At 39.9% G+C, this 27129-nt stretch overlaps 1 protein-coding gene across 4 annotated transcripts in view; it reads left to right on the top strand.

Moving 5' to 3' along the window:
- SLC1A2 (solute carrier family 1 member 2) overlaps positions 1–27129 on the top strand; it is a 90549-nt gene that overhangs the window by 47980 nt on the left and 15440 nt on the right. For all 4 annotated transcript variants that reach the window (XM_080395482.1, XM_080395479.1, XM_080395481.1 and 1 more), the window contains exons 2-7: positions 12845–12984; positions 14677–14829; positions 15458–15708; positions 19080–19248; positions 22228–22354; positions 25089–25322. In XM_080395482.1, the coding sequence (XP_080251608.1) occupies positions 12855–12984; positions 14677–14829; positions 15458–15708; positions 19080–19248; positions 22228–22354; positions 25089–25322 (1064 nt within the window). In that variant the 5' untranslated portion in view covers positions 12845–12854. The remainder of the gene's footprint in view (positions 1–12844; positions 12985–14676; positions 14830–15457; positions 15709–19079; positions 19249–22227; positions 22355–25088; positions 25323–27129) is intronic.

Genomic DNA, 27129 nt, shown 5'->3' with positions numbered 1-27129 from the left:
TGTTGAGCCTCACAACTTTTGGATGTAAAGATTTGTCTTCAACACATACATAGTGATGACAGTGCTGCTATGTCTTGAAGTTGAGCATCTCCCTAAGAAGGCACCAGCAGGCTGAGCTGAAGTAGTTCAGCTGAGGCTACCCAAAGTGTTGTACTACAGTCAAGTAGACAATACTAAATAAGCAGCAAAACCAAAATGTTCAAGAAAATGTCTTGCTAGGATAGAGACTTACGGAATGCCAACAATAACCTTGTTCCTGCCAACGCTGAAATTCTCTCAGCTGTTTTGTATCTGTAAAATGAGTGTAAGGAGACCTGAGGGGTTCAAAGGCAGAGCTTTTGACAGCGGTGTGGGCCCAGAGGGCATCACTTGTATAATATATAAGGTAGAAAACAAGCCAATCATCATCTTCAAGGCCATAATCCTAAATATACACTTATTTGTGAAAGCTATTTTGTATTTATGAGCTCTTGTCTTCATACTGTTGGTTTTGTGGGTGTATTTTCCTGGCAGATATCTCTCATGTTGATAAGGAGGGAACAATATAAACAGATCACCTGAGCAACCTATTTACCTGAATGCCCATTCCATTTTGTACAGCTACTAGAATAAATTCCTAGTCCATGTGAATAGGAAACTTTTCCCTTCTTTCCCAAGAATGCGGTTGCAGTGTGTTTAGTACTGTTTTTCATTTGTTTTAAAGGTACAGTATGAAAAAAATGCTCCAAACCCTAATTATGAAGGCACATGAGATAATGAAGGAGATGCTTTACACTGGGTGAAAATTATTGCTGCCTTTTAGAATTTCCTCTGTTAAGAAGCCTTTTTGATCCCAGCTTGATTAAAATCAAGATTTTAATCTTTATTTTCTAGTTTTTCTGGTTGAATGTGTGTAGCAAGCCTAGTACTATCCAGTCATTTGTCAAAAAGCATTTATAAATGAAAGGGGTTTTAGTACTTTGAGAAGCCACTTGTTGGGTTTATAGCTTCTAAAGCACATTGGAAAAGAAAGATGAAGCTTTGGTATGAGAGGGAACTTTTGTTTGCATGTTAAAGCAGTATCATCTTTGGACACTGTTTTCAGTTGAAATTTACTTTGGAGCTGTATCTCTTAAAATCACCCAGATGTTTACAGCACTTCATTATGGCACAGCATTAATAAGACTCCTAATGAATTTGATGGGTACTTTCATGCTGTTATGAAAGCTATAGGGAACTTTCAAAGAGGATACCAAGAATTACAGGACAGGCAAGGAGGGTTTTCCTCATTTTTTGTGTTTTTTCTGCTCATTGACACGTATCGTACTTTTGTTACTAAATGGTTAATACATGGATTTGCTGAGAAAAAAATTAAGCAATTAAGATTGGGTCTTTTTATCCCTGACAGTGTCTAGATGAATGCTAATAACTGTGTTCGGATTTAGTTAAGAGTTACTTAATTGTAGAGCTCTGATGCACCAATCCAGCCACAGGGATTTATGTGGCCACTAGAAACTTGTTCTGTGTGAGTGAAGTGATCCAAAATCACTGGTGTAGCTGCTTTCAACGACAAACCTGTGAGAATTTATCGCAGGAAAGGTCTTTCAAGAGCCATCACTCAAGGAATCAATTCATAGGAGAACTTGCTTTTTGTTTCCCATTGTCATGGCAAGATTCATTCTTACAATCTGTCATCTTAATCAGAGCTCCTTGTTCAGTCTGCCATTCTGTGAAGTACTCTGAATTATATAAAAAACCTCCACACTTCTACTCCTTTTTGTTCCTAGCTAGCATGTCTAGAAGCTGCTATGTTTCTGATCTTCTCACATTCTTGCTGACTTAATCTTTGCTCAGTGCCCTTAAAAACTACGTTAATCCCCAATCATTTCATAGCCTTTTGCTTTGTGCTACCTGGCACAACTTGGGTAGAGGCAAATGCAACATCATGATATTACTTATCTCTGAGTTTCTGAGCATTTAAGTAGATAATTTTTTTGCACAAAGCACATCATTATTATATCCTTTTCTGTAATAATAATAATGTGATTCGTCCTTAATTCTATTACTTTTCATCTCGGCCTCAGTACACAATTCTGAGGTAATGAAGCATGCAAGTTCCCAGGTTGTTACTCCACTATAAAGCCCTATCAGAAATTTAACAATTAAAAAAGATGTTCCACATGTGCATCATTACATAAATAAGTGATCATCTTTATGATAGGTATTATACTTTATGGTTTAAAACACACTTTCTCACTTTAGACTTTGAATGATGGATAGAATACAATCCCTGTAGATAGAAACACATCTTGTTTACACCAGACAAGAAACAAACTAGCAACCCTCCTTCCATAAAGAACGGGTATCCCTTTAAGGTCTGAAATTCAGAGTAAATCTGAATCTTTACCATGTTACAGTAGGATTTGCTTTTTTAGGTTGATTAGGCTTGAGATTCAGGATTGGAAAAGCAGAGATAGTAAACAGACAGAGCCAGAGCTTCACATAAATATGTCAGTGCCAAATATAAAGACTTGTTAAAAAAAGTCCATGTCCAGATTTTCAGCTGTCATGAATCAGAAAACTTAACAAAGAGGAAGAATTATGGAAGCTTTCTCTTTGTCTGTGAAAATGTAAGCTATATTACAAATTCTGTCTTTCTACAAACAACAGCTAATCTCTACCAAGGCTTCACCCTGAAGATGCTCACAAGGAGAGGAGCATAACATAAGTCTTTGCTCACTCACTCTGCTTTGTAGACTGGTCAGTGCGTGCAGACACAAGAAGCACTTTTGGGTCTTTCAGATATTTCTGCAGGGAGTGGTTTTCCAATCACTCAAATTTTTGTACTTCCTTGGATCTTCCTTGCCAAGGACCATAGAATTCCATGCAACACCTGTCTTGCGTGAGGTCTGGATAACTACCTTGGCTTTGTTCTTAGGAACTGTAACTTAATCTCTTTCTGTCAGGCTTTGTCACGCCACTAAATTAGAAAGTTAACTTGCTAAGTGCCCACACACAGACACTCTGACACACACTCTCTGAGGTGTTAAAATCAGGTTTTCCTATGACTAGGTAAGAGGTGCCTGAAGGCACTGCTTTGTGAGGTCCCGCAGCCAGCAGGTTCATGACTGAGGGGTGGAAGGATACCTGTAAAGCTTCCTGTGGCTCCCTACCATCAGACCCACCACCTGGTGGGTAGAGAGTTGGTGTTACAGATCTCCTTTTTTGCAACTTACTGCAGACATGTCCATCTCTCTTCCTTTCAAGCACCTAGGTGTTACACTGATTGCTTCCTCCCCTGCCTACCTGATACTCCCAAAACATTTCTAGGTATGCAATTACATACTTATTTCTCGAAAATACAAGTATCTTCTTTCGAACAAAACCAACATGATTCAATGATGTGGTCTGACTGGCTTCATATGGTTTATGGCGCAAGGTTCCATGAAAAGTGAACTTTAGTTCACAACCTCTACATAGGGACTCATTTTATTTTCCATATAATAAGGCATAAAAAGCTATATAAAATCTAAGTTGCAAGTTAACAGGAAAAGTCTTGCACAGGAAGAGGCTTTATCCACACACTGGAGTCTGTCTAAAGGGATTATTCAAACCCATGTGTGTGGACATGTACAGGATGTGTGATTGTGAGTATAAAACAATTCCTGCCTGCCTGGCAGACCCATCATCTTTACTTCTCTTTCTTAGAGTTCAGAGTTATTGCTGCAGCCCAGTTAATACATTAGTCAATCAGACACAAAGAAACCTCACCAAAACGAAAAAAAAAAAAAAAAAAAAAGTCTGTGCTCCACTGTGATAAGTATTTGTGGAAAGACCTGGATAGATATGTAAAGAAGTACCATATGCTTGTAAAAAAATCTTGTCACGTTATAGGTCATTTTCCTTTGCTCCTGCTTTCAAATGGCCTCTAGGCTACTCTTTCTCCACTGTACAATTAAACTTCCTAAGCCAGATTCAAAAGCTGGAGAAACTGTTAAATCAAGCATTCAGTGAGCAGAAACCTCCTGCCAACCCCAATAGGATTTAAAACCCCAGTAAGTTTTTAAAAATGGAAACAAATGGAGCCTAAGTTCAAAGATTGCAAACTCAGGTAGACCATGAAGAGCTGGTTTTCTAAATGACTTCATGGAACAGTATTTTTAAAAAATCAGAAGAAAGAGATACATGTAACTGCTAAATAATTTGGAGATAGGAGTGGGTTTGCACAGACCACTCTTCCCTGCAGGTTCAGTAAGGATGCTGCTGGTCAGCTCTTTTAAATACAGAATCATACATAGCATCTTTAGAATCATTTAGGTTGGAAGAGACTCTTAAGATCATTGAGTCCAACCATAAACCTAACACTGCCGAGTCCACCACTAAACCATGTCCCTAAGTACCACATCTACACACACATCTCCAGGGATGGTGATTCCACCACCTCCCTGGGCAGCCTGTTCCAATGCTTGGCCACCCTTTCAGGGAAGAAATATTTCCTAATATCCGATCTAAACCTCCCCTGGTGCAACCTGAGGCTGTTTCCTCTTGTTCTGTCCCTTGTTATCTGGGAGATCTACCCCCACCTGCCTACAGACTCCTTTCAGGTAGTTGGAGAGAGCAGTAAGGTCCCACCTGAGCCTCCCTTTCTCCAGACTGAACGACCCCAGTTCCCTCAGCTACTCCTCATCAGGCTTGTTCTCTAGAGCCTTCACCAGCTTTGTTGCTCTTTGGATGTGCTCCAGCGCCTCAATGTCTGACAGTGAGAGGCCCGAAACTGAATGCAGTGTTTGAGATGCGCAGAGTGCAGGGGGACGATCACATCCCGTGTCCTACTGGTCACACTAGAAGTCCAGGCAGACACCATCCACAGCCTTTCCCTCATCTGCTAGGCAGGTCACCTTGTCATAGAAGGAGATCAGGTCATCAAGTAGGACCTGCCTTTCATAAACCCATGCTGGCTGGGCCTCATCACCTGGTTGCCCTGATGTGATTATGATTAAACTCATTCAAATGATTATATTAAACTCACAGAATGTATACTAAATGCTAACTCTGAGAGGACAACATGGATGGAAAATGATCAAGGGAGAAGAGTTCCTCTCCCACTGCAAAAAGGCAAGTCATGCTTCAGGGTATTGCTTGTAATACCAGCCCCTAGGCCAAATCAGACTCCACGGTAAATGACTAAATCTCTACTCAGAATTCATTAATGTCTTACGAATAAGAAGAAAAAACCTACATAATGGAGTTAAAATTGAAAGAGCTTAGTGGCAGCAAGAGGCTTAAAATAAACCCCATGGTTAATGCGGGCTAAAGGTTATGTTACTCTTGTTTGTAGTAGTTTTGTGTGTTTGGTTTTGCCTTTTTTTAAATTTTTGTTTTTGTGAAGAGGCTGAGACCTGACCAGAATATTTTAATGGTGCAAATGCAACGTTTAACAATGTGACATCACAGGAATGATGCCACAGCTAATGTATACTTTGCACAGTAAAAGTATTTTAGCTGTTTCCCGTCTATGGCCTGTCATATTGTGGCTGTATATGATGAGCTTCACCAGCTCAACTGTGGTTTGGAACTCGTATCAAATCTAAGAAAATAAACCCCCACACTACAGCACATGTCATGACACAGTGGAGCAATATAGCCCGCTTGTCCCCCAGTGTAGACTCAGCAGCTGTTGTCTGGATATAAATCATTCAAGCAGCAGACAACTCTATTTCAACTCAAAAAAAGAAGTTTCTTGGTAAGCTGATGCTTGAGCCCTAATTTCAGAAGAGTTGTGGCAGACAGTCCAGATTCCTCACATGCAGCAAGTGAAATCCCTGTTGTCCTGGTGATGTTCCATTTTTCTAGTCACTAGTCTTTTATCTGGCAACCAGAGTTAACCCTTTCCTACATATGGGATAGGAGTAAGCGGACCATGCAGGGTAGAGCAGATCCATACCCCCTGTCCCTGCCATGAGGGCAGCATATGGTCCTGAGTCATCAGTGTTACACTGTCTCTTCAGGGAAAGGGGAAGAGCTACAACCCTGATCCAAGCATATCGCTGCTAACAAATACCCTTCAGGGCAGATTAAGTTCTCATTTACTCCCATGCAATTCCACTGATTGCTAGGATGAGCTCTGTCAGCAAAGATTCACCAAGCTTACTACACGCCAAACTTCATGATGCCGTTTTTGCCATGACTTTTCAGCTGTGACTATATTTGAACTATCTGCGTATAAGGTGATTGGCAATAAGACATTTGCAGCTTGTTCACTTTTTATTCTGAGGTCAAGAAAGCTAGCTCACCTTTCTACCTCTGCTCTCCCCCCACCCTTCTTAAGAAGGCCAGTCCTCCTAGGAACAACTGAGCTGCCATTTATGCCTGCCATTTATTCATTGCCTCCAAAGAAAGCAGAGTTTGGTTTGATAGCAAAGAACTAGCTCAAGAGATGTTCTTAGACCCTGAACAGAAACTTAAGCCAGTCTGTCCAAGGTCATTTTCTCAGGAGTAACTCTTACTACCTAGAGTGAAGTAATTGCTACAAAACATAAGCTGGTATTTTATTCATGGTATTCCAGGAAGAAAATGCTATTTCCCTAAATTCTTCCCAAATATTTTTCTGAAATCCTGAATATTTTCTAAATAACCCTTAATAAGCCTCCAAGTGCTATTTTGCCAGACCCCCAAAAAATTATTTTCCTCATTCTGTTATCCTACTTTGAAATAGCCATTTGCTATGCTAAGAAGAACCTCCCCTCTGAGCAGCTCACCAACCCCCCCAAAAAACCCTAAAAGGCAATCTCCAGGCAGTGCTAAGCAGAGCAGACTTTTGTACTGAGAATTACCTGCTTGATTAATTGACACAGCTGAAATACCTTATACAAATTAAACACGGTCTCTGCTAATTTACCCTGTCTACAGCATCTGTTTTCAGTAACCTTGTTATGATCTTTGTCTACTTTTTTCATTTAGATGAAATACTGTTTTTTCCCCTCTAGTTTTTACTCTAGGTTTGTGCTAAGCTGGGTAAGTATTTGGGACATGCAGAGTTCTTTCCCCGTAACTGACTGAAAATAAAAGGGCACTGTCACTCAAGCACTGTGCAAATTGTTAACCCTTAACTTTTGTGAGGAAAGAAGTTATATTTGGTAACCAAGGTAAAGAAGTGAACATTTTTTCCAACCTTTTTGGCCTAGAAACTTCACTGGGAATAGGAGAAGGAAATAAGCAGTTGAAAAGAAGTAGAACAGCAAACTTTCCCAGAGGAAGGTAAAATAAAACCTAAGAAAAATGCTTGGAGGAAATAGGAACAAAAAATCTTAGGGACCTTGGTGTTTTAATAAATTGCTTTCCTGCATTTTGATACCGTTATGTGTAGCAACCAGCAAGAGAAACAGACTACAGCTTAAAAACTGCAGATAGATAGATTATCTCACATAGCACTGTATATCTTGTACACAAAACAAAATGTAAATATTTAGATAATCTAAAATGCTTATGGACAGATTTTTTTTTTTCTTGTACCTTGTGCATACTGTGGGGATGAGAGACAATGGAAAGAGTAAGTAGCTAAATTCTGGATTACTGAGGCAAGAGGTTGTTTTTTGCTTAAAAGGTGGTAAAATTGCAGTTGAATTCTGATACTCATTTGTATTAATGTGCTTACATATTGCCTTGGCTGAGTAGAGAGTATTTGAAGTCGGTGAAAATACAGATTGTGTTCACTTTGAGACACTTCTGTATTCTCCTAAGATGAACAAAAATCAAATATCCTGGGCTCAGAGGAGTTCCACCCTTTTTCTAGTGATAAGTGCTGCCTCAAAAGGGAGATGGACAGGTGACACTGGGCTAGGCAGAAGATGATACTCAGTCATTCAAAAGCCACCACATATGTCTAGCTCTTGATATGCGCTTCTGCAAGTGATAATGCTGTTTCATATGACTACACATCGTCCGATATTTGGTTCATTTTTTTTTATAAATCTTGTCAATGTTTTCAAGTGCCTGTAGCTGGCAGAAAATATTATCTTCTTTGAAGGTCTCAGTTCTTACAGTTCTCTGTGGGCCTATCTTGGAACTTAGCTGTTTGGCTGCTTGTCACCATGACATATGAAAATAATGAGCAGAATTAATTTATATTATCATGTACTGGCTTCAGTGAAGTTAGAATAAACGAGGTTTTGGTCTGATGGGCTTCAGACAAGCATTCAGAATGCTTTGTCTGTTTGAATAGCCAAAGAAGCTCAGCACAGTGGAACAATGATTTATTTAACCAAGGTAATCATTTACATGTTTGAAAGATCACAGCTGCTAAAATGCATTCTGCACTGTTTTGTGATACCTACGTGTGTACAGAGGTACCATTAATACAGAGATGTTCAGTTGCATAGGAGGGGCTCATGTTGCAGGTATGCTTCTGACTTTGCATTTGTGTCCCAGCACTGCCCATAAGCTGGTGTGCAGTCAAGCTCCACTCTGTCATGCATTATTTTTTTCCTTCAGCAAAAAAATCTGAAGCATAAGAAAGCCTTATACATATTTAAGCCCCTTCCTTGCGTGCTTTAAGGTGGTACTATGGCCTTCATGATATATCGAGAGAGCTGTGCATGTGGGCGCGCACTGATGTCAGTGACAGACAGCAGAGCAGAAGGACAGATCCAGGGGGATCCAGTCCATCAGGGCCCAGATTCTGCCCTAACTTACACCTGTGTATCTTCTATTTACTTCAGTGGGACATTCTTGCAGTTTTGTCATTATGTGACTGCAGGTTTCAGGTGCAAAAAGTTCTGCATTTTACTGGAACAAAGTACTGTTTACGACTGTAAATAGAGGCACAAAAACAGTGCAAGGAGGATGACAGTCCATAAGACAAAAATTCGTGGTTTAGAGGTCAAACATTTTCATCTTTAGTAATTGGATAGAAAATTTCTGATGCAAAATACTGATTTTTGTAATGTGCTACATAAGAAGCTTCTCTTATCCTTTGCAGAAGGTTTTTATTTCATTATTGTTTCCCCTTGTTTCCCCCCTGCAACATACTCAAAAGTCTAGAACAATACTTTGTGGTCTGGTGATAAAAATCTCATTGCTAAGAGCAGCGCTAACAGTGCATGTGCTTAGATTATTATCCATGTTTTGTGTGATGATATTCATCTGTCAATGCTTTTTGTAACAGGTCTGCATGGTTAGCATATTTTAGTATTGGGTCTTTTTTATTTAAGAGACCCATACCAATCAGAATTTCAGTCAGTGCTGAGGGTTCACTTACAATCTTGAAAAGCTGGAGAGTGGAAAACGCATATTTTGCACTTGGGGGAAACACACAATATGGTATTAAGTTCCTGGAAATTTAGGAATGTCCTTAAAGAGCTTTGTGTTCTCATTTCCTTGTCTTCTCAGAGGGTATTTGGATAGCTACATTTTACATGGCTGAACTTTTGAAGGAGATGGTTGCTGTCACGTAAAAGCTCTGTGTTGTTTGACCACCTCAGGCAGGGCTGGCTTCAGTCCACATGGGGTATAATCCTGGAATCGTCACAGCAGCTGTGGGAGTAGGTCCACTGTCCCCTTCCTTCCTGAACCATTGTGTGCTGGCCTGACTTGGAATGGAAGGGGGTTCTGGCCAGCAAACACCGTGCTGTCACTTAGAAATGCATGGGAATAGAAATAAGGCTTGAGTACAAGAGCAGGACCAGAGGCCTGCTTCTGCATGGGAGGACTTATTTCAGCAGTGCTGTTAGGGGAATGATATGCTTGCATTGTCTGTGAGTTAGAGGCCCACAGCTCAGGAAGCCGATATTTGTGAGGTTGCTTTCCTTTGGATGGTATGAAACAATAGGCATGGCATGAGGTGGGAAAGGTTCAGGAAATCAGACTAAACCTAGCCCAAAGCAAAGTCTTAGAAAGACATATAATGTCACCAAGTGCTTCTGTTTACTGGTCCATTCCAGTTCTGCCTAATCATTTGCTAATGGAAGAGCCTCTAAGGTTTTCTTCTGAATTACTTTCAGCTGTCCATATTTCAATGTTTCAGAGCAATATGTAATCAACCTGTAGTGAATAATAGGTCTAAATAAGTTACATGTTCGTGTTCAGAGTATCATAGAATCATAGAGTGGTTTGGGTTGAAAGGGAGCTTAAAGATCACCTAGTTCCAACCCCACTGCCATGGGCAGGGACACCTGCCACTAGACCAGGTTACCCAAAGCATCCACAATTTTGCTGGGCAACCTGTTCCAGTTCTCACAAATTTCACAGAAAATAATTTCTTCCTAATAGCTAATATAATCTACCTTCTTTTAGTTTAAAACCATTCCCCCGTGTCCTATCACTATATGCCCCTGCAAAAAAGTCCCTCTCCAGATTTCTTGTAGGCCCCCTTTAGGTACTGGAAGGCCCCTGTAAGGTCTCCCAGGAGCTTTCTCTTCTCCAGGCTGACCAACCCCAACTTTCTCAGCCTGTCCTCATAGGGGAGGTGCTCCAGGTCTCTGATCATCTTCGTGGCCCTCCTCTGGACTAAGAGAAGGAAGTTATCATCCACATTCCAAGAACCTTCTGGAGTGCCTATGCCTTGCTGTGTTGCTCCTCCAACAGGTACTGGGGTGGTTGAATTCCCCCGGTAGGACCAGGGCTTGTGAATGTGAGGTAGCTTCATCTGCTCGGTCTTCCTGGTCAAGTGGCCTGTAGCAGACCCCCACTGTCATGTTATCTGTACCTGCTCCTGTCCTTCCTTTAATCCTGACCCATAAGCTGTCAGTCAGCTCCTCATCCACATCCAGATGGACCTCCGTGCACTCCAGCTGGTTGCTGACATAAAGGGTGACACCTCCTCCTCTTTTCCCCTGCCTGTCCTTCCTAAAGAGCTTGTATCCTTCCATTCCAACACTCCAGTCATAAGAGTCATCCCACCATGTCTCCATGATGCCAGTCAGATCATAGCCCTGCAGGCATGTTGACATCTCTAACTCCTCTTGTTTATTCCCCATGCTATATGTGTTTGCATTGAGGCGTTTAAGTTGGGCCCGTGATGAACATGAGTTATTGGCTGGAGCAGCTGGAATTCCGCTGTGCTGCTCTTCAGGTGCTCTCTCGCTGCCCTGAAATTACCCTCCAGGCTCTAAGCATCTCATGCTGGCATCGGTACCGAACTGGAGTACAAGTGAAATTAGATGTAATCCCCACTTGCAAAGTTTGGATCCCAAGTTCCTTGATTTCATGGCACACTTCCACCAGTGATTTCATAGCTTTTTGTCCCATGTGGATGAAAACTGCAGACACTGTCTCATCTTTCTTATAATTCCTCAAATAACTGCTGTGCACATTATCCCCTGGCTAATCCTTATATATCTCTGATACTTGCATTCATAAGCCTTCAAGAAGTAGGCATGCCTCACATTTAAGCTGTCAGAATGTGCACTGATATTCATATTTTTTATTCTACTATCAGCAGTATATTTTGTTGCAACAACCACTGTAAAATATTTTAAAAGGTACAAAGTGAAATTTACAGCACTTGGAGGGTTCCGCCCCCCCCCCCCCCCCCCCCCCCCCCCCCCCGCCTTCCCCCTTAAAATAAAGAGTATCCACTAGTGCATTTTCTGCTGGTGCTACTTTTTTAACAACCAAATATATTGGAAGGAAATGGCATTTTACTGTGAAAGGGAAAATTGTGAAACTCTTTGCATCAAAATGACTGAATTCTTATTACCAGTCTAATCATAACTTTCTGGTGAGAAACTTTATGAAGACAACAAGCTGTACTATATATTACAAAAAATGTTTTGATTCCCTGGAAATGGTTTAGTACTGAGAACATCAAAACATTATAGATCTTTTCAAACCTGTTTTGGGTCTGTAGACCTCAGACTACTGTTATAGAAGATTTGGTTTCCTTTTTCTAAAATCTTGTCTTTATCTTGCGTAAGACCAGATCTCAAAAATACATATTTTCTTGATTAAAAAAATGTGTTCTTTACCCATTTCTCGTATTTAAGTAGATAGCCTTAACTTTTAGGGAAACTATACATTTTATCTGTAGTAGTATTTTTAGTGTTTTTTTCAAGTATATTTTAATATTTTGTTTATAAGAAGGACTGTTTTGCTGATGATTTCTCAGGTGTTGAGAAAGTTAGAGGCATGGCTTTTGAAGTCCTGCACTTATGTGCGTATCACTTACTCAAATATAAACCATAGTCAAACAACTTTCCTCTAAACACTGCCAAATCAATGAAACCAAAGGTTTTCTTGGGGGACGCATAGTTTTTGGACTAATTTTAAGTGGCAGCTGTTCAAGTCTTATTAGAACCAGGTTGAAAAATGTTCTTTTGACCTCAGCATTGTGATTATATTACAATAAAATGTTAATGTTGAAATGAAGCGTTTTGGGAAGATTAAACAAAATATTGTGGAAACCTTTATTTTGCAAATAAATCTTCATAAACTTTTCCTGAATTGGAGTTAAATAAGGTATTAAAATCTCTGTTTTCCTGCTAATAGAAACTTTGTTCTTCAGCCATCTCTCCTGCTTAAGGAGACAGCCATGATCTTTGGGGAAACTGAATTTTCCAGCTCAAGACCAATAGTTTAGTCCATGAAACAGTTGGGATGATGTGTCCAGTGAATTAATTCTGTTTACATCTCCACCATTTGAGAGATAACTGCAAAAAATACCTTAAAGGCTGCACCATTAGAAGGACAAACCTTTGCCAATTTCAGAGACTTCTTCGGAGCAGTGAATATACAGTGTTTGTGAAATGTGGGAAGTGACGGAATATGCATCAGATTCCCCAGTTAAATATGATGGAAGTAATTCAGACTTTCCTCTCACTTTTGGCATTTTGTGCTATAACTTTTCCTTGATTTTCATTTTCCATTCTAGTGCCAACAATATGCCTAAGCAAGTAGAAGTACGGATGCATGAAAGTCATTTAAGTCCAGTGGAGCACAGATCCAGGAACATATGTGTGCAGTTCTGCCAGTCGCTCCACAGGAATCTGCTCCTGACTCTTACTGTATTCGGTACGTTACAGCTGCTGGTCTGAACATTCTGTGTGTATCTGGATTTGTTCGTGTAATACCACAGACTCTGTTCCAGCTGAACAGCCAGAGAGTAAATAGGATGCCCGTAGACATTGTCACTTCAGTTCAGGTGTGCAGGGTATTACTGACACAGCACAGAGCAAATCCAAACCACCGAGGTACATTCTGTATCTGGTTTTGAATGAAGTGTGATCTAAGTCCCAAGGCCAGTCAGGTCAATGTCATTCAGTAGAACTAAATGCACTACACGTGTTTTTTTTTTCTTTCAGTTACTTGAAAAAAGACAGAAACTCTTCAAAATTTCCTTCCCTTCATCTTTATCTCTCAGTTCATGCTCTGCTGCTTTTAAGGCTTGGTCCCTCTCCCTGTAGCTGTAAGCCAGTGCTCCGTGATCTCATCCTGAATATTGCCTCTGGCTTTGGCAGCTTCCAAATATGGAATAATTTGACATTTTATTGTGGTGCACTGGCTCTTTGCCTGTTTCTTTTTCACTGAAAGCCTAACAGCCAAATGCAGCAGCAAATTCATAGACACACTCTATTTTGTTATTGTTTGAAAGACTAGCTGCAGCTGGTCTTGAGCTGCAAATTTCACATCCATATTTTTCAGTCTTCAAAACCCATACTGCTGAAGTGTTTAGACAGTATTTGCTTTGAATCATTTTTAGAAGGTGCCTGATGCAGGTCCAGAAAAAGTTTTAAGTACACACATTTTTTCATTGTATCAAACTGATACTTCAAAGAGTCATAGTTGCTGCAAATCACAATGCAGGCTTTGCTGTCAAGTTTTATTACACTTGAGGCTTGGGATCAGGAAAACAAAGGCATCCTGGATGTAAACATAAAATATGTAATTCACAAAGACATGTTATGAAAGTAAACATGGCCTTTTCCCCTGAGAGAGGGGTTTAGGTGTTATCACTGTATAAATCTAAATAAGGGATGAAGGGATTGTTTGTGATTGGAGAATGTTAGCACAAAGAGAAGGATGCAGACCATCAAAGGGAAGGAATAATAAATAAGTACCAAGAATAGAGTTTTCTTCAATGATATCTGCACAATTCCAGGTCAGGCACTCTCTTCCAAAACCCCCAAATGAAACTAGAATTTCTTTTCCTCACAAGAATATTCTAGCTTTCCTGCAGTGTTTTTCTTAGGCTGTAAAATAGCTACGTGTGCTGACATTGTTGTCAAGTGGTTCCATTCTTATGTTGACAGCTAGATGTCGTACACTGAAGAGCTGAGTCGTAACCCTGGCTCTTCTGTCAGATCTGTGTAGCCTCATGTAAATCACTTCACCTCTTGGTGCCTCAATTTTGCCAGCTATAGAACAATGATATGAAATATATTTGACTATCACTCGATGTATTGCAAGGCCTACACATTATCAGCAAACCTCAATAACGTTGTGGTTTGCAGCAAATTTGTATTTGAAGAAGCAGAATAGTAAGTTACGTATAAGCTCAGCTGGCAGAAGATTCCACATCAGGACCACTTCTCTTTAATTATGAGATACATAGTAAGCATGTTACAGCCTTATATTAATCAGAAGGTTAAGTCTTCCAAAAATCAGCTGCCTTGTGTAACCATTTTTCTCCTAGGCTGTTATTCTGGGTATTCAGTGCGCATTCAGATATATATGTTACTGACCTGCCCTCTTTTATTCTTCTAGGTGTCATCCTGGGTGCACTGTGTGGGGGTCTTCTTCGTCTAGCAACACCTATTGACCCTGATATCATCATGTTAATAGCCTTCCCAGGAGATATACTTATGAGGATGCTAAAAATGCTGATCCTCCCTTTAATTATCTCCAGTTTAATCACAGGTAAGATCTATTAGCCATAAATACTTTAAGATGCTTGCTACAAGTATCACCTGGTTTGCTTTTTGTGATGGAGGAACAATGATAGTGTGACCCTGTCAGGGATTTTGCAGTTGCAGTGTGTATTTCTGATTAACTTCATTGACTTTAATACATAGGCGCTCCAGTGAATTTATTTTCAAACACACGCACACATACTAGCTTCTTGAACGTCAGAAATCTCTTAATATGCTGTTTCACCTAATTCCTGGATTGGACCTTGCAAATAAGATGGCATGACATTAGCAAGTCTAGCCTTCTTAAAGCTGTGGTGTCAGCCAGATTGTGACTAGTTTGCAGCAATCAGGGGCAAAAGATAGTATATATTCTCTGTTTTTCAGTGCCTCCTCTGCAATTAGATGAAATCTTAAATGATTCTCTTCATATTAGTAGCAGCAGACGTTGTTCACATAGGAACTGGAGGCAGAAGCTTCAGTAATCTATCTAGTGGTGCGAATTTCACAAGGACAAAAGTAGGCATCTGTAGGCAGTCAGTAAACTTTGCAAATTACGAAGGATTTTATTTAATGATTATTGAATTGGATTGAATTTCAATATGTTTTTTTTGTTTCTTAAAATAAAACATCTGCAGGACTGTCTGGTTTAGATGCTAAAGCAAGTGGCCGATTGGGTACAAGAGCCATGGTCTACTATATGTCCACCACTATTATTGCTGCTGTGCTGGGTGTGATTCTGGTTTTAGCCATCCATCCAGGGAATCCAAAACTCAAGAAACAGCTTGGTCAAGGGAAGAAGAATGATGAAGTATCTAGTCTGGATGCTTTCTTGGATCTGATCCGAAACCTCTTCCCTGAAAATCTAGTCCAAGCATGCTTTCAGCAGGTAAATCCTACTCCTTGCTAATATTTTTTACACTTTTTACTTACCAGAGATGGCTGTAGAGTTAATGTCATTGTTTAGATGAATGACAAAAACGATGGTGCAAAGAGAAATACAAGTCTTAAGTCTCAAGCAGGTAAATGAAAGAACATTATTTATAGCTGCTTTGTTATATGTTGTAGTTATTATTTAAAATCATAGATTTTTTTTTTTAAAAAGATTATTTTTAGTTTGTTATTAAGGAAACTTAATTTTTTTCCTCACTTTTAATACAATATATACAGTCATGAATGCTGGCTTGGGACTGAACAGCTGATGAATTACAGAATCTTTTACCCAGACCTGGTCTTGGTTGGTAGTTAGATGGTTCTGCAATGCTCTATTTGTAATAGATGGAAAATCTTCATTCCAACTGGTTGACAGTATAAACGTACCCCAAACCCCAACCTCTCATAATATCTATTGCTGTATTAGAGTCCGGACTAGGTGGGGATAATACAGTCAAGTGGCTGACCCACCTCAGGTGGCTTCATCAGGCCAGGTTTGAAGCGTGCTGTGAAAGAAGGATGTTCGCACTATATGTTGCTTGCTCTGTTGGTAGATAATTTTGTCTAAAAGCTTTTCACTAATGCTTAATCAAAACAGCTTCACTTCAAGGGATAAAATAAATGAAAAATGCATGCTTCCTAATTTCTGCTTAAACATATTTCTTCTATTAATCTGCTTTTTCCTATAACTCAATTGATGGTAACAATGCAGACCTTTTTTGAATTTTTTTTTTTTTGGATGGAACAGGGTTTGTTGCCAAACCTGTTCTTAAGTGTTTCTATGTGAAATGGCATGATAACTGGAGCTGTGTTTATAGCCAAAGAATAAAGTGAAGAGTGGGAAGAGAGACACAGCCATGGGGGGTGGAAGAGTGGAGGGTTACCTAAGCTGCCAAAAGCACTTGGATTGCTTCACTTCTTCCATGGACTTCCACATAAAAGCATAGTCCTTGGGGGTTTAAAGAGAGAACATTCTCAGTATTTCCAAATCATCATGTGAATGTCAGTCATGTGGTCAAGCTGTTAGTGGCTAAACATCACATGTAGTAATAAATGTATTTCTGCAAAACTGAGTGAGGGGAGAGCAGGGTCCTTATGTTTTTTTCTTCCTTTCCCTTGTTTGAAATGCAGAAGAGAGGAGAATTAAGTTTCCGGTCAGCTGAAAGTGGTCAGATACCTCAACAAAGGGACAAAAAGTAGAAAAGAAGAATTAAGCTACCTGTGTCAGATAGTTTTCTTAGAACCTAATATTGCTTTTTCAGTGTGTGTAATATCAATGTTCAGGTCACTAGTTATGGATCACCAATCCACTGATTGTTTTTTTAAACTTAATCAAAAAAGTTATTGAGCTTTTTGGTTTTCCAGTGTTGAATTTTATCAGTTTCCAAGCTAGTTGCCAGTGAAAACCTGCCACAAAGCCACGTTTCATTTGCAAAGTAAGTCACACTTTTTTCCAGATGGAACTTGTGACTTCTCCTCAGTAAGGAGTTAGGCTTTGCTTGTCCCTCTGTTTAGGAGGAAATTAACTGCTTTTAATGGTGTCAGCATATATTTTCCTGCATTTATACAGTCTCCCTCCATGAGCATTCAGGTTGCCTTAGGCAGAAGTAATTTTTTGCAGAAATCCTTTGAAGAATGGTTTTGAAGGGTGCACAGCAATGGTACTGTGTAGCCATGGTCTGGGGGGGAGTTTTACACACCTTCCCTTGTGACCAGGCAGAAAGCCAGTGAAGGGATTCACTTGCAATTTTGAGACAGCTCATTTGAAATTGAACTTTGAACCATCATGGAATTTCAATAATTCTTGAATTTTTGTATGGACCACAGGAAAGTCTTAATTTATAATGAAAACTGCTATTCCAGCAACGACTTAAGATCTTAAGTGCTATGAAAGAGAATAGGACTTAATCTATAAATATGATTGTGACGTTTAAATGGTTTTCTGGCCTTAAACACTGGTGTCAGAATCTAAGCTTGATGCTAGACTTGGCATTTTTAGTGACTGTGGCCTTGTGCAAAGGAGGGCTGAGGACCTTTGACTTAAGTGACCGTAGTGGAATTTCTGAGTGCATGGAGTCTGATCTTTTAAGTTTAATTTCTGTGACTCTGTTCTCTCATTCTGGATACTTCACATAACCCTCAGATAAAATTTAACTCTGGAAAAGATATAAACATGCAGAAATTTTGGGTTGCTTGAGGACAACTGAAGAGTTTCTCATATAAAGCTAGGCTTTCTGTCTGCATACCCCTCTCTAGATTTAGACAGCAGGTTTTGAAAGGAGAAATGTAAGATATCGTTATCCATATTACTACAATGTCCGTCTCAACAGGAAAGAGGTGCAATGTTCTTCAAAAGGCTAACGCACCATTTCTGATGCTTGCTCAAACATGTTTCTAGGAACGAGGAAAGTAGGGAGCAGATTGGAAACCATGGCAAACTGGTCAGAGCTTCCTAAACATTTTGCTTGTCCCAGAGCCATGAAGAGGCAGGAAAGGCTCAAGCTGTGAAGTGGGAGGAAGATGTCCCTTCTAAAAGCAGCAAGTCACAGATTTCTCTTTTTCCGCTCCCTCCTCCCTTTTTTCCTAGCCATAAACTTAAGCCCATTTCTCCCCCTGCAATTCCTTCCCAGCTTTCCTTTGACCCTGCCTTTCACGTGCCAGGAGGGGTTCAGATGCATTCTGATGCTGATGTCTTCTTTTTTGAGGTGGTCAGATTTGATTTAATAGGTATCTGGCAGCTTTGATAATTTTTCTGTTATCCTGTTACAGTATTTTAATTAGAGAGCTCAGGGGATTGTGTGTATTCCATTTTGAACCCTCGCACAGTGAAGTGTTGGAAATGTTCGAAGTTTTTGATTCAAGTTAACCATCAAACCATGATAACTAGGGCTGGACAGACCATTCTGAATAACAAGACTTACTGCAGAGTTGCTGCTGTGACTGATCTGTAGAGATGCCTGCTTTTTGGTGCTAAATAATGGTATCAACATGTAACGTAGGTTCTGTGAAGCACCATTTGTGAACCATCTGGACAAAGGGGCTAACTCTCTGTAAAATGTTACATCGTAGTGGTAAGGAACAAGTATTTGCCATGCTTCTCCCACTAGAGTCATGAGGAAGACTCCCAGGACTTTGTGACACTTGGAACTATTGAAAAACAGAATTATTTTTGGAAGACGGGGTAAGAGGTTGTGGAATGCATGTCTAATCCTTTAAAAATACAGTTCCCTGGAATTTCAAGTGAAGACTGTGTTTATTCTTATTTCTTGATCTCCCATATGGATTACATTCAGTTTCCAACTTATCCTCCCTTTTTATTGCCTTCAGATCCAAACTGTCACCAAGAAAGTGCTGGTGCCACCACCCATTGAAGAACTGCCTAATGTCACTGATTCTGCTTTTGCTCTGATGAATGAGACGGTGCGCGAAGCACCACCAGAAGCCCAGCTGGTCATTAAGAAGGGACTTGAATTTAAGGATGGCATGAATGTCCTGGGTAGGAAAACTTTTTGCCTGTCAAATATATACATCATATGTATGACACAGCTTTTGACTGTGACTAGGTAGCCAGTGTTGTCTGATCTGCTCTTCAGTGCAAGTTTAGTCTCCCCAAATAATCATCAAGTGTTATCACCTACTGGCTTCCCATCGGTCTCTGAGATTAAAATCTAATGGTCTTACTAGAAATGTGACTGTATCGCAGAAACAATCAAGTGAATTATTCTGGATTGGCATCTTTGCAGGTATTAATTGGAGTATGGTGGAGCAGCACGTAGGAGTTACCCAAAATATCCTTTCATCCTAGAAGTAGCCTACCTAGACTAATACTAAGGCATATTGGCAAAACAGTATGGGGGAGAGCTTCAAGAGCCAGTGCTTTACCCACCCCCTGATGAATTCGAGCTCATTGTTTCCAGTAGGTGTCTTGGGCATGCTGAACTAGAATTTGGCTTGAGGCAGAGCCTGAAGTGAGAGGTGGGGTGTGAACTGCACCACCCAAGAAAAATCCCAGAGAGGCTCGACACATCTCTGAGTCACGACTCCCTCCTCCTTTCATCTTGTCTGCTGACCTTTACCAGCTGCAAATTATGAACAACTGCCATCCTGCCATCTTGTCTGGACAAGCCAGCAAGTGAGGGTGGTACGAAGTCTTTGCCTGTCTCCCACACCTTCCTAAAGCACCTGTTTGGATTGGGGTGGGGGTGCAGGGAAACAGAGCCACCACGCCACTTCTGTTTTCTCCTCTGTGTCTAGACTCACAATTTTGTCAGCCCAGAGAGGGGTGCCCCTCCTTCACCTTCTTACTTTCTGGATGTGGGTGAAGTCAGTCACAAATTAGCCCTCAATTTGTAGCCTCCTTGGCATGCCTACCCTTGAAGGTACACAGGCTCCGTGGCAGCATGTCCGCAGGGCTGAGGCTGACACCTGTGTTTATAGGTCCCCAAGTATGTGGCAGTACCTAAACCACTGCTTTGTCTCACCACTAGGCCATCACTTTTTAGGAACAAATGGCCCCTTACAGACTCCTTACAACTGATGAGCTGCCTCTGCTGACACAGTGGCTGTTGTGCCTGCAGAGCTTCTCCAAGTGTTGGTGAGTTGGTTGGCAGTGGCAACTTTGCTTAGACATGGGGGAGATAGCATCAGTAAGCTGAGCAGAGATCATTTTTTTTCTCTGCAAAGAAGCCTGCTGTACAAGAGCCAGTAGCCACTGTATTCTGCCTGCCTCTGTGGCTCCTTCCATTCAACATTTGTGGGCAGAGGAGCCACTTTCTTTCAAAGCTGCAAACTGCTGTTCTGTACCCTGCATGAAGCAGCAGCTCATGGCTTGTGCTGTTACCCTCACCTGCTTTTTTTTCTCGTGGAGCTCTCCTTATGTATTAAAATGAAACAGTATTTCTAATGTGAGAGATGTATTACATTTAGTGCTGGACTTGTTTTGTGCAGGCTCTGTCATGGATAAAATACAATTCCTACAGAAAGGAAATACACAGTTTAGGTGGGGGATTTGCTGTAGTATTTTGACCAATGAGTATCAAATGTTGCAGAGTTTCCTTGGTTTAATTTGGTTTGGTGTGGTTTGGTTTTGAATGAAGAAGTGAAAATGTTGGGGCATTGCCATCCAGCTTGCATAAATTGTACAAGCCAGGCAAATTCCTGCAAATATGAACCAACTTGACTTTTATGACTAATGTAGCAGCTCATTTGGAATTAATGAATAAAACCACCTACTACCATTTTCTGATGCAGTCTAAATTCCAGGAAGTTACATGGTCTTTGACTGAAAAGTTTTTCATCTTCATCATTTCTCTATGCTCTGCAGCACACAAACGTACACTTCACTTCCTTATTGAAGTAAGTCAACAAAGAGAGCTTGGTGCTAAAGAATGACTTTATATGCCAGAGATTGGCTTATAAAAAAAAAAAAAATCTGATTGCTAAACCCAGTGTGAGGATATGGGACAGCCTGTTTTTTCCCAGGGTACTGGTAACTAAAATTCCCTTCTTTTGAATGCTTTTGTGTCCTGATGGGTTTTTCCTTGGGAATTTCCCAGCTGAGTTCACACATTTGTTAAAAACTGAACTCATGCTGAGTCTGACTGAAAGTTTAGTTTCAAAGGGTGGCTGAAAATTCAAACCATCTATCAGTATTGGTTAATAATCCCACTCTGGACCCTGAAAATTGCTGGATGGTAATGGTTAGCACTGGAGACACAGCTCCAAAGTCATATATGACATGTACTCAGTTCACACTAATACTCCAATACTCCAGACTTTTGCACCTTAGCATTTACATTTAGGAGGCAAATGTTACTCATACTGAATTCAATGATTGTGTATTCACTGATAGCCAGTTTCAGTGAGATTAACCTGCTTAATGGGAGTTCTGTAGTTTAGTTTGAAGTGCAATACCCACCTTCTCCGTTTAACTGGAATACTGCTGGCCTGTGAAAGGTATGTTCTAGGTCTGCTTTTCCCTTTTCATGTACTCCAGGAGTGATTACTGTATAGGTTGAATCTGTCAAGGGACTTTTGTAAAGTTTGGGAAAAAAATATTTTGGTCTCTAGTGACTGTTTTAGCAACAAAGAAGAATCATGATATGGTGCTGTGTTGCCTCTCCCATTTGCCAGGAGCTATGAGGTTTCCAACCGTTGCGTGGCACTAAGATTATGGTGTATGTATTTTTTTTGATGATAAGATCAATTCAAGAAAAAAGAAGAAAACATAGTTGGGCTGTGAAATTGGGATTTAGTAAAATATTGAAGAATAAAATATGTCCTGAATACGTTCATGAAAATTGAGAGTGAATCCATGTTAAAAAGTCCCAAGAGATGTGTAATGCACTAGTTTTGAAAACTGGATTAGCAGGTAGTGTAAAGACATTGACTAGGTGCAAAATCTTCTTAACCCCCATGGTTTTACTTGCTTTTTTTTTTTTTTTTTTTTTTTGTCTTGCCATTTTTTCCCCAACAGGTTTGATAGGATTCTTTATTGCTTTTGGCATTGCTATGGGGAAAATGGGAGAACAGGCCAAGATGATGGTGGATTTCTTCAACATCCTGAATGAGATTGTAATGAAGTTAGTAACTATGATCATGTGGTAAGTTTGAAGTTCTAACTTCTAGAACAACAACAAAAAAAATTTAAACCTCATAAACCCCTAATATAGCATATAGTGACCACAGTTTGTTAGTAAACAATGTAATTAAATATTTCATTTTTTAAAGCCTTGACAGGCATGTTAGAACCACAGCAGCATTATTTCGATACAGTGAGGGTTATTCAGGACCCAGTTTGAAATATTTTTGGAAGTATTCTGTTTGTTTACTGAAATCCAAGACACGCAGGTACCAGCAAAGGCCTTCAAATGCCACATTCATTATGAAAGTTCATTACCTAGAAGGACACCTAGCAAGCAAGAATGCCCCACATATGAACATCCAAATCTTCCTGGGAGGTTAGCATAATCCCAGGGTGTTAGCTGGGAGGTATAATTACAAAGAAGCCCGGAGACACACTTTATTCACTGTCTTCTGTACTAAAAACACTTTACCACCAAGTAAAATTCCAGTGGTTCTCAGTGATGTGTAGTGCTTTCACCCATACATAGTTTCTGCAGTATCTGTGTCTTAGGGCAGTGGGGTCGCTGGAAGGTGTGTCTCCTGTTTTTGAAGTGTACCCATCCATAACAATGGGGCCTGGCTTGCCTTCAGGGGAGTGACTTTACCCAATTAAGACTGAGCCCTTGTTTACATTTCTGGAAGAGGATTTTTTTTTTTTTTTATTTTTTTTTTTTAAGATGTTTCTCCTGAGGGCTTCCCCTGAGCTATTTGTAGGCAGCGCCAAGCATGGCCATATCACACAGAAAAGCGTATCATGTGTTTCAAACATGTACTACTGTATCTCTTAAGTCTTTGAAAGCAGAAATAACTACTGCAATACAATACATGTATCGTGGCTCATTGCTCCCTGTGATTCCGTGGTGTCCCTGGCATTGATTGCCTGAGTTACAAGGCTGCAGCATGCTTCTTTGAGGCTCTAGAAAAGGGAGCAGGGTGCCTGAAGTACAAGTCTTCAGCATCACCAGTGTTTCAAAAGAAGACTGTTATGCAAGAGTGATGCGGACAGCAACAGCTATGTGGAAATGTGTAGAACAAAAGAATGAACTTGAAGCAATGACTGCATTCCTGTTATGCTTCTGCTTTTCTGTAGATGATCTTGCTGCATAAAAGCATGGTTGTTTTTATTCACAAAACCCTTCTGCTTTCACTAGTTACTGTAACCTTGTGCTCTCCACTATAGAGAGACAGTGACTATACTCTCATAACACTCCAAGAGCTAGAATTTATTCTTACTTCACTTGGCACCAGTTGGTGGATGCAAGAAATAATATACCTTGCCTATATAAATTTTCTGTAGTAGTCAGTGTTGGCAGGAAATCATTCAAGTTTCAAGAAAATCACTGTAAATATTTATTTTTTACTGATGTGCTTTTTATTTCTCTTTTTGTGAGAAAGGAGATTGACATTGGAAATTTAACTTGTTCATCTCTGTCTAGAATTTTTAAGGAATTGTCCTAGCCAGAAGCAACATTTTTTATGTGTGTTTGTAACGATAAATGCACTTCTTCACGTAAAGTTACGTTTTGTTTGGTTTATGATTTCTCTATACAGAGAGATGTAACACCTGTGGCAACTCCAGACTCTCAGGAGCATGGCATTGCTACACCAACATAAAACAGATCAGACATCTGGCTCTGACACCATGTAATTCTTTATGAGAAAGATGCTTCATCAAGTTCATTGAAATATGGCTTTTTATGATAACTGGTATAACAGCTGGCCTTGCATTTGAAGTGATTGAGGGCTTTCCAGGTTTTGGCCATATTGCTTGAGAGACAATGAGATGCTTCTTACAGAAAACGTGAAGCACTTTTATTCTGAAAGTCAGTTTCCTTTTTATTGTCTTTAATTAAGCATCCAAATCACTACCACTTTTGAAAATATACATTATCATTTATTTTCAGAGAGGCATTTTGTTTACTGTTTCTCCGTATGTTATACACATTGCTTTCTCCCAGCTTATGTCACTTAAAATTATGTCATATACTCACCGTTATCAGTGCAGGTATAAATACTGTCTTTGACCCATGCACTTTCACTATAGCTGATTATTACATTTTAAAAATAATATCCATTTCAATTCTTTTTTTTTTATTACCAAACTGTGCTACCCATTATCATCCTATTTGAAAGTTTCATTTATGCTATTAGGGAATCACATGACTGAAGTGACAAAAAACCTACCCTATGAAGGAGAAGCGCATAAGTAACGAAGAATCCATAAACTAAAAATCATTTGTCCACATTATTGAAAGAACATAATGGAAATAGTTGCAGCTTTCAAGATAAAAGCAATTTATCTCAACAAATAATTTAACTGAAACAACGCAACTCCCTGAAACTAGATAAGCAGTGGGTTGCAGAAGTTATGTATTGAGAGCAAATACTACATCACTCTTCGTAATGATCCAAGCCTGCGTAACATTGTAGCGTTCTTGTACAATGTTATTCCAGGATCAAAGACTATTCAGGAAATGCATATTTCGTTTGATAGGATGGAATGAAATGAAGCAGATGGGGAATTCACTGGATATGGCCATTATTTTTTTAAAAAATGTGAAAAATAACCATGGAATTTCCACCAATTCCTCATCTGCATCTCAGAGTTGAGCCTGAGAGCCCCCTACACTTTCTCAAGTCTGTACTCTGTTAAGCACAATTATGACTATGCTGCAAAGACTAGTTCTGTTTATGCTTGTTCTCTCTCTCCAGGTATTCCCCTTTAGGCATTGCTTGCCTCATCTGTGGAAAAATCATTGCAATTAAGGACTTAGAAGTAGTTGCTAGACAACTTGGCATGTACATGGTCACTGTGATTGTGGGTCTTGTCATCCACGGAGGGATCTTCCTGCCTCTGCTCTACTTTGTGATAACAAGGAAAAGCCCATTTTCGTTCCTTGCTGGGATTTTCCAGGCATGGATCACCGCACTAGGCACAGCTTCCAGGTATACTTGGGAAATAACAGCTTGCTTTATATTTTAGCAGATTATTAGCTGCTGTTTATAGAGATAATACATCTGCTGTTCTGACCATCATTGCAAAATCATTTTATGCCATTGAATAAAAACTATTTTTAATCCAGCCATGTTGAAATAAATAAAAATAAGCACATACCATCCGGATTTTTGAGAGAGGTACAACTGACTCCAGAGTTGGGAGACCCATTTTTTTGTTTTTTCGGGCATTGGCCAAATGCAAATTGTATTACGCCTGTACTTGTTTCCTTAATTAGAAAACAGTGATAATTCTATTTAAGACCAGTATTGTTGCATTGGGGAAAAAAAACAAAAGCAAAACAGTGCTAGGTTTCAAGAAAGAAATGAAAAAACTTCTCATTTTATTCTTTCGTCTTTTTGGAACAGTAAGGGAACTTCATTGAAGAGCTGAGCATTTTAGACTCATTGTGTAGGCAACTTGGCTCTCAGTAATAAATTGATGCTTTGCATTGGAACAGTCAGTAGATCTTGGGCTGAAAATATTTTTCAGTTAAATTTTAAAGTGTTTTTCATTAATGTTTTATTTCTGAAGAAAATTAATCTTCCGTTTGAATTAAAGAAGTGAAAACAAAAAAGCCTAGTTCAAAACTGACCATCAGAAAACTGAGCAATTTTGATTTCAGGAATGCTTTGGAAGATCTGTAATTAATTTGCTTCTTTGGGTCAACCCAAACCACTGTGCTGAGCAATTTCTCCCCTATTGAACAAAAGGCTATGGGGGGACCTTACTGATGTGCATATATATATGATGGGATAGTGTGTAGAAGATGAAGCAAGGCTTTTTTCAGTGGTGCCTGGTGACACATTGAAAGGCAGTGGGCACAAACTGAAATGCAAGAAAATCCTTCTGAACACACACACAAAAAAAATTTATTGTGATTTACTGTGACAGTGGTTGAATGTTGGCACAGGTTGCCCAGAGGAGTTGTGGAGTCTTTATCCCTGGAGATGACCAAAGCCTGTCTGGGCACGGTGTGGAGCAACCTGCCCTGGCTGCCCCTGCCTTGAGCAAAGTGGTTAGAATTGGTGACCTCCAGAGGTGCCTTCCAACCTCAGCAATTCTGTGGCTCTGTGATAAACAATGTGGGATTATAAGAGATACAGTCTGGCCAGGAGGTTCACTAAACCACAATTTCCCTAAGGCTTTTGTTCATTGAAGTGTTTGAGTTTCCATTTAGATTTTCAATACAAAATGTACAGTGTCTACACACATTTGTGGGTTTTCTTTTTTAGTGTGGTGTGATGTTTTTCTGCTGGAGTACCAAAATGGAAAAACATAGGGGATTCTAAGTGATTCCAGCATATAGATTTACCTGGGTACTAGCTTTACCACCTGATTGTTATCCAGATCTGAATTACTATCTAAACAGAAGTGGACCAGTTTATAGCACCACAGACAAGTGACCACATGACAACAATCACCATTGCATGGTCTAACCTGGTACCTCTGAAAGTTGCCTGTTCAGGGACTTATTAAAGCTTTTTGGCTAGGCTGAGGAATCACGGAAGGCATCCACATATTGTGCTCTTCTAATAAAGAAATATTGTCTCCATGGCCTGCCCACATGTCCTTGCTCATGGTGGCAGAACTGAAGGGGGAAGATATTTGCATAGTCCCTGCCTGCTGAGCCCGCTGGTGTTCATTGAAACAGTGGCAGGCCATGACTGGTACACAACTTGTGCTGATGATCTGATTTGTAACAGTAAAGGTAAGGTTGGACTTGTATTTTTGAAGAAAAAGGACCTTATCTGACCG

This window comes from Falco punctatus, assembly GCF_963210335.1.
Source record: "Falco punctatus genome assembly, chromosome: 7".
Lineage (NCBI taxonomy): Eukaryota > Metazoa > Chordata > Aves > Falconiformes > Falconidae > Falco > Falco punctatus.
This window is presented reverse-complemented; position numbering and strand designations above follow the sequence as displayed.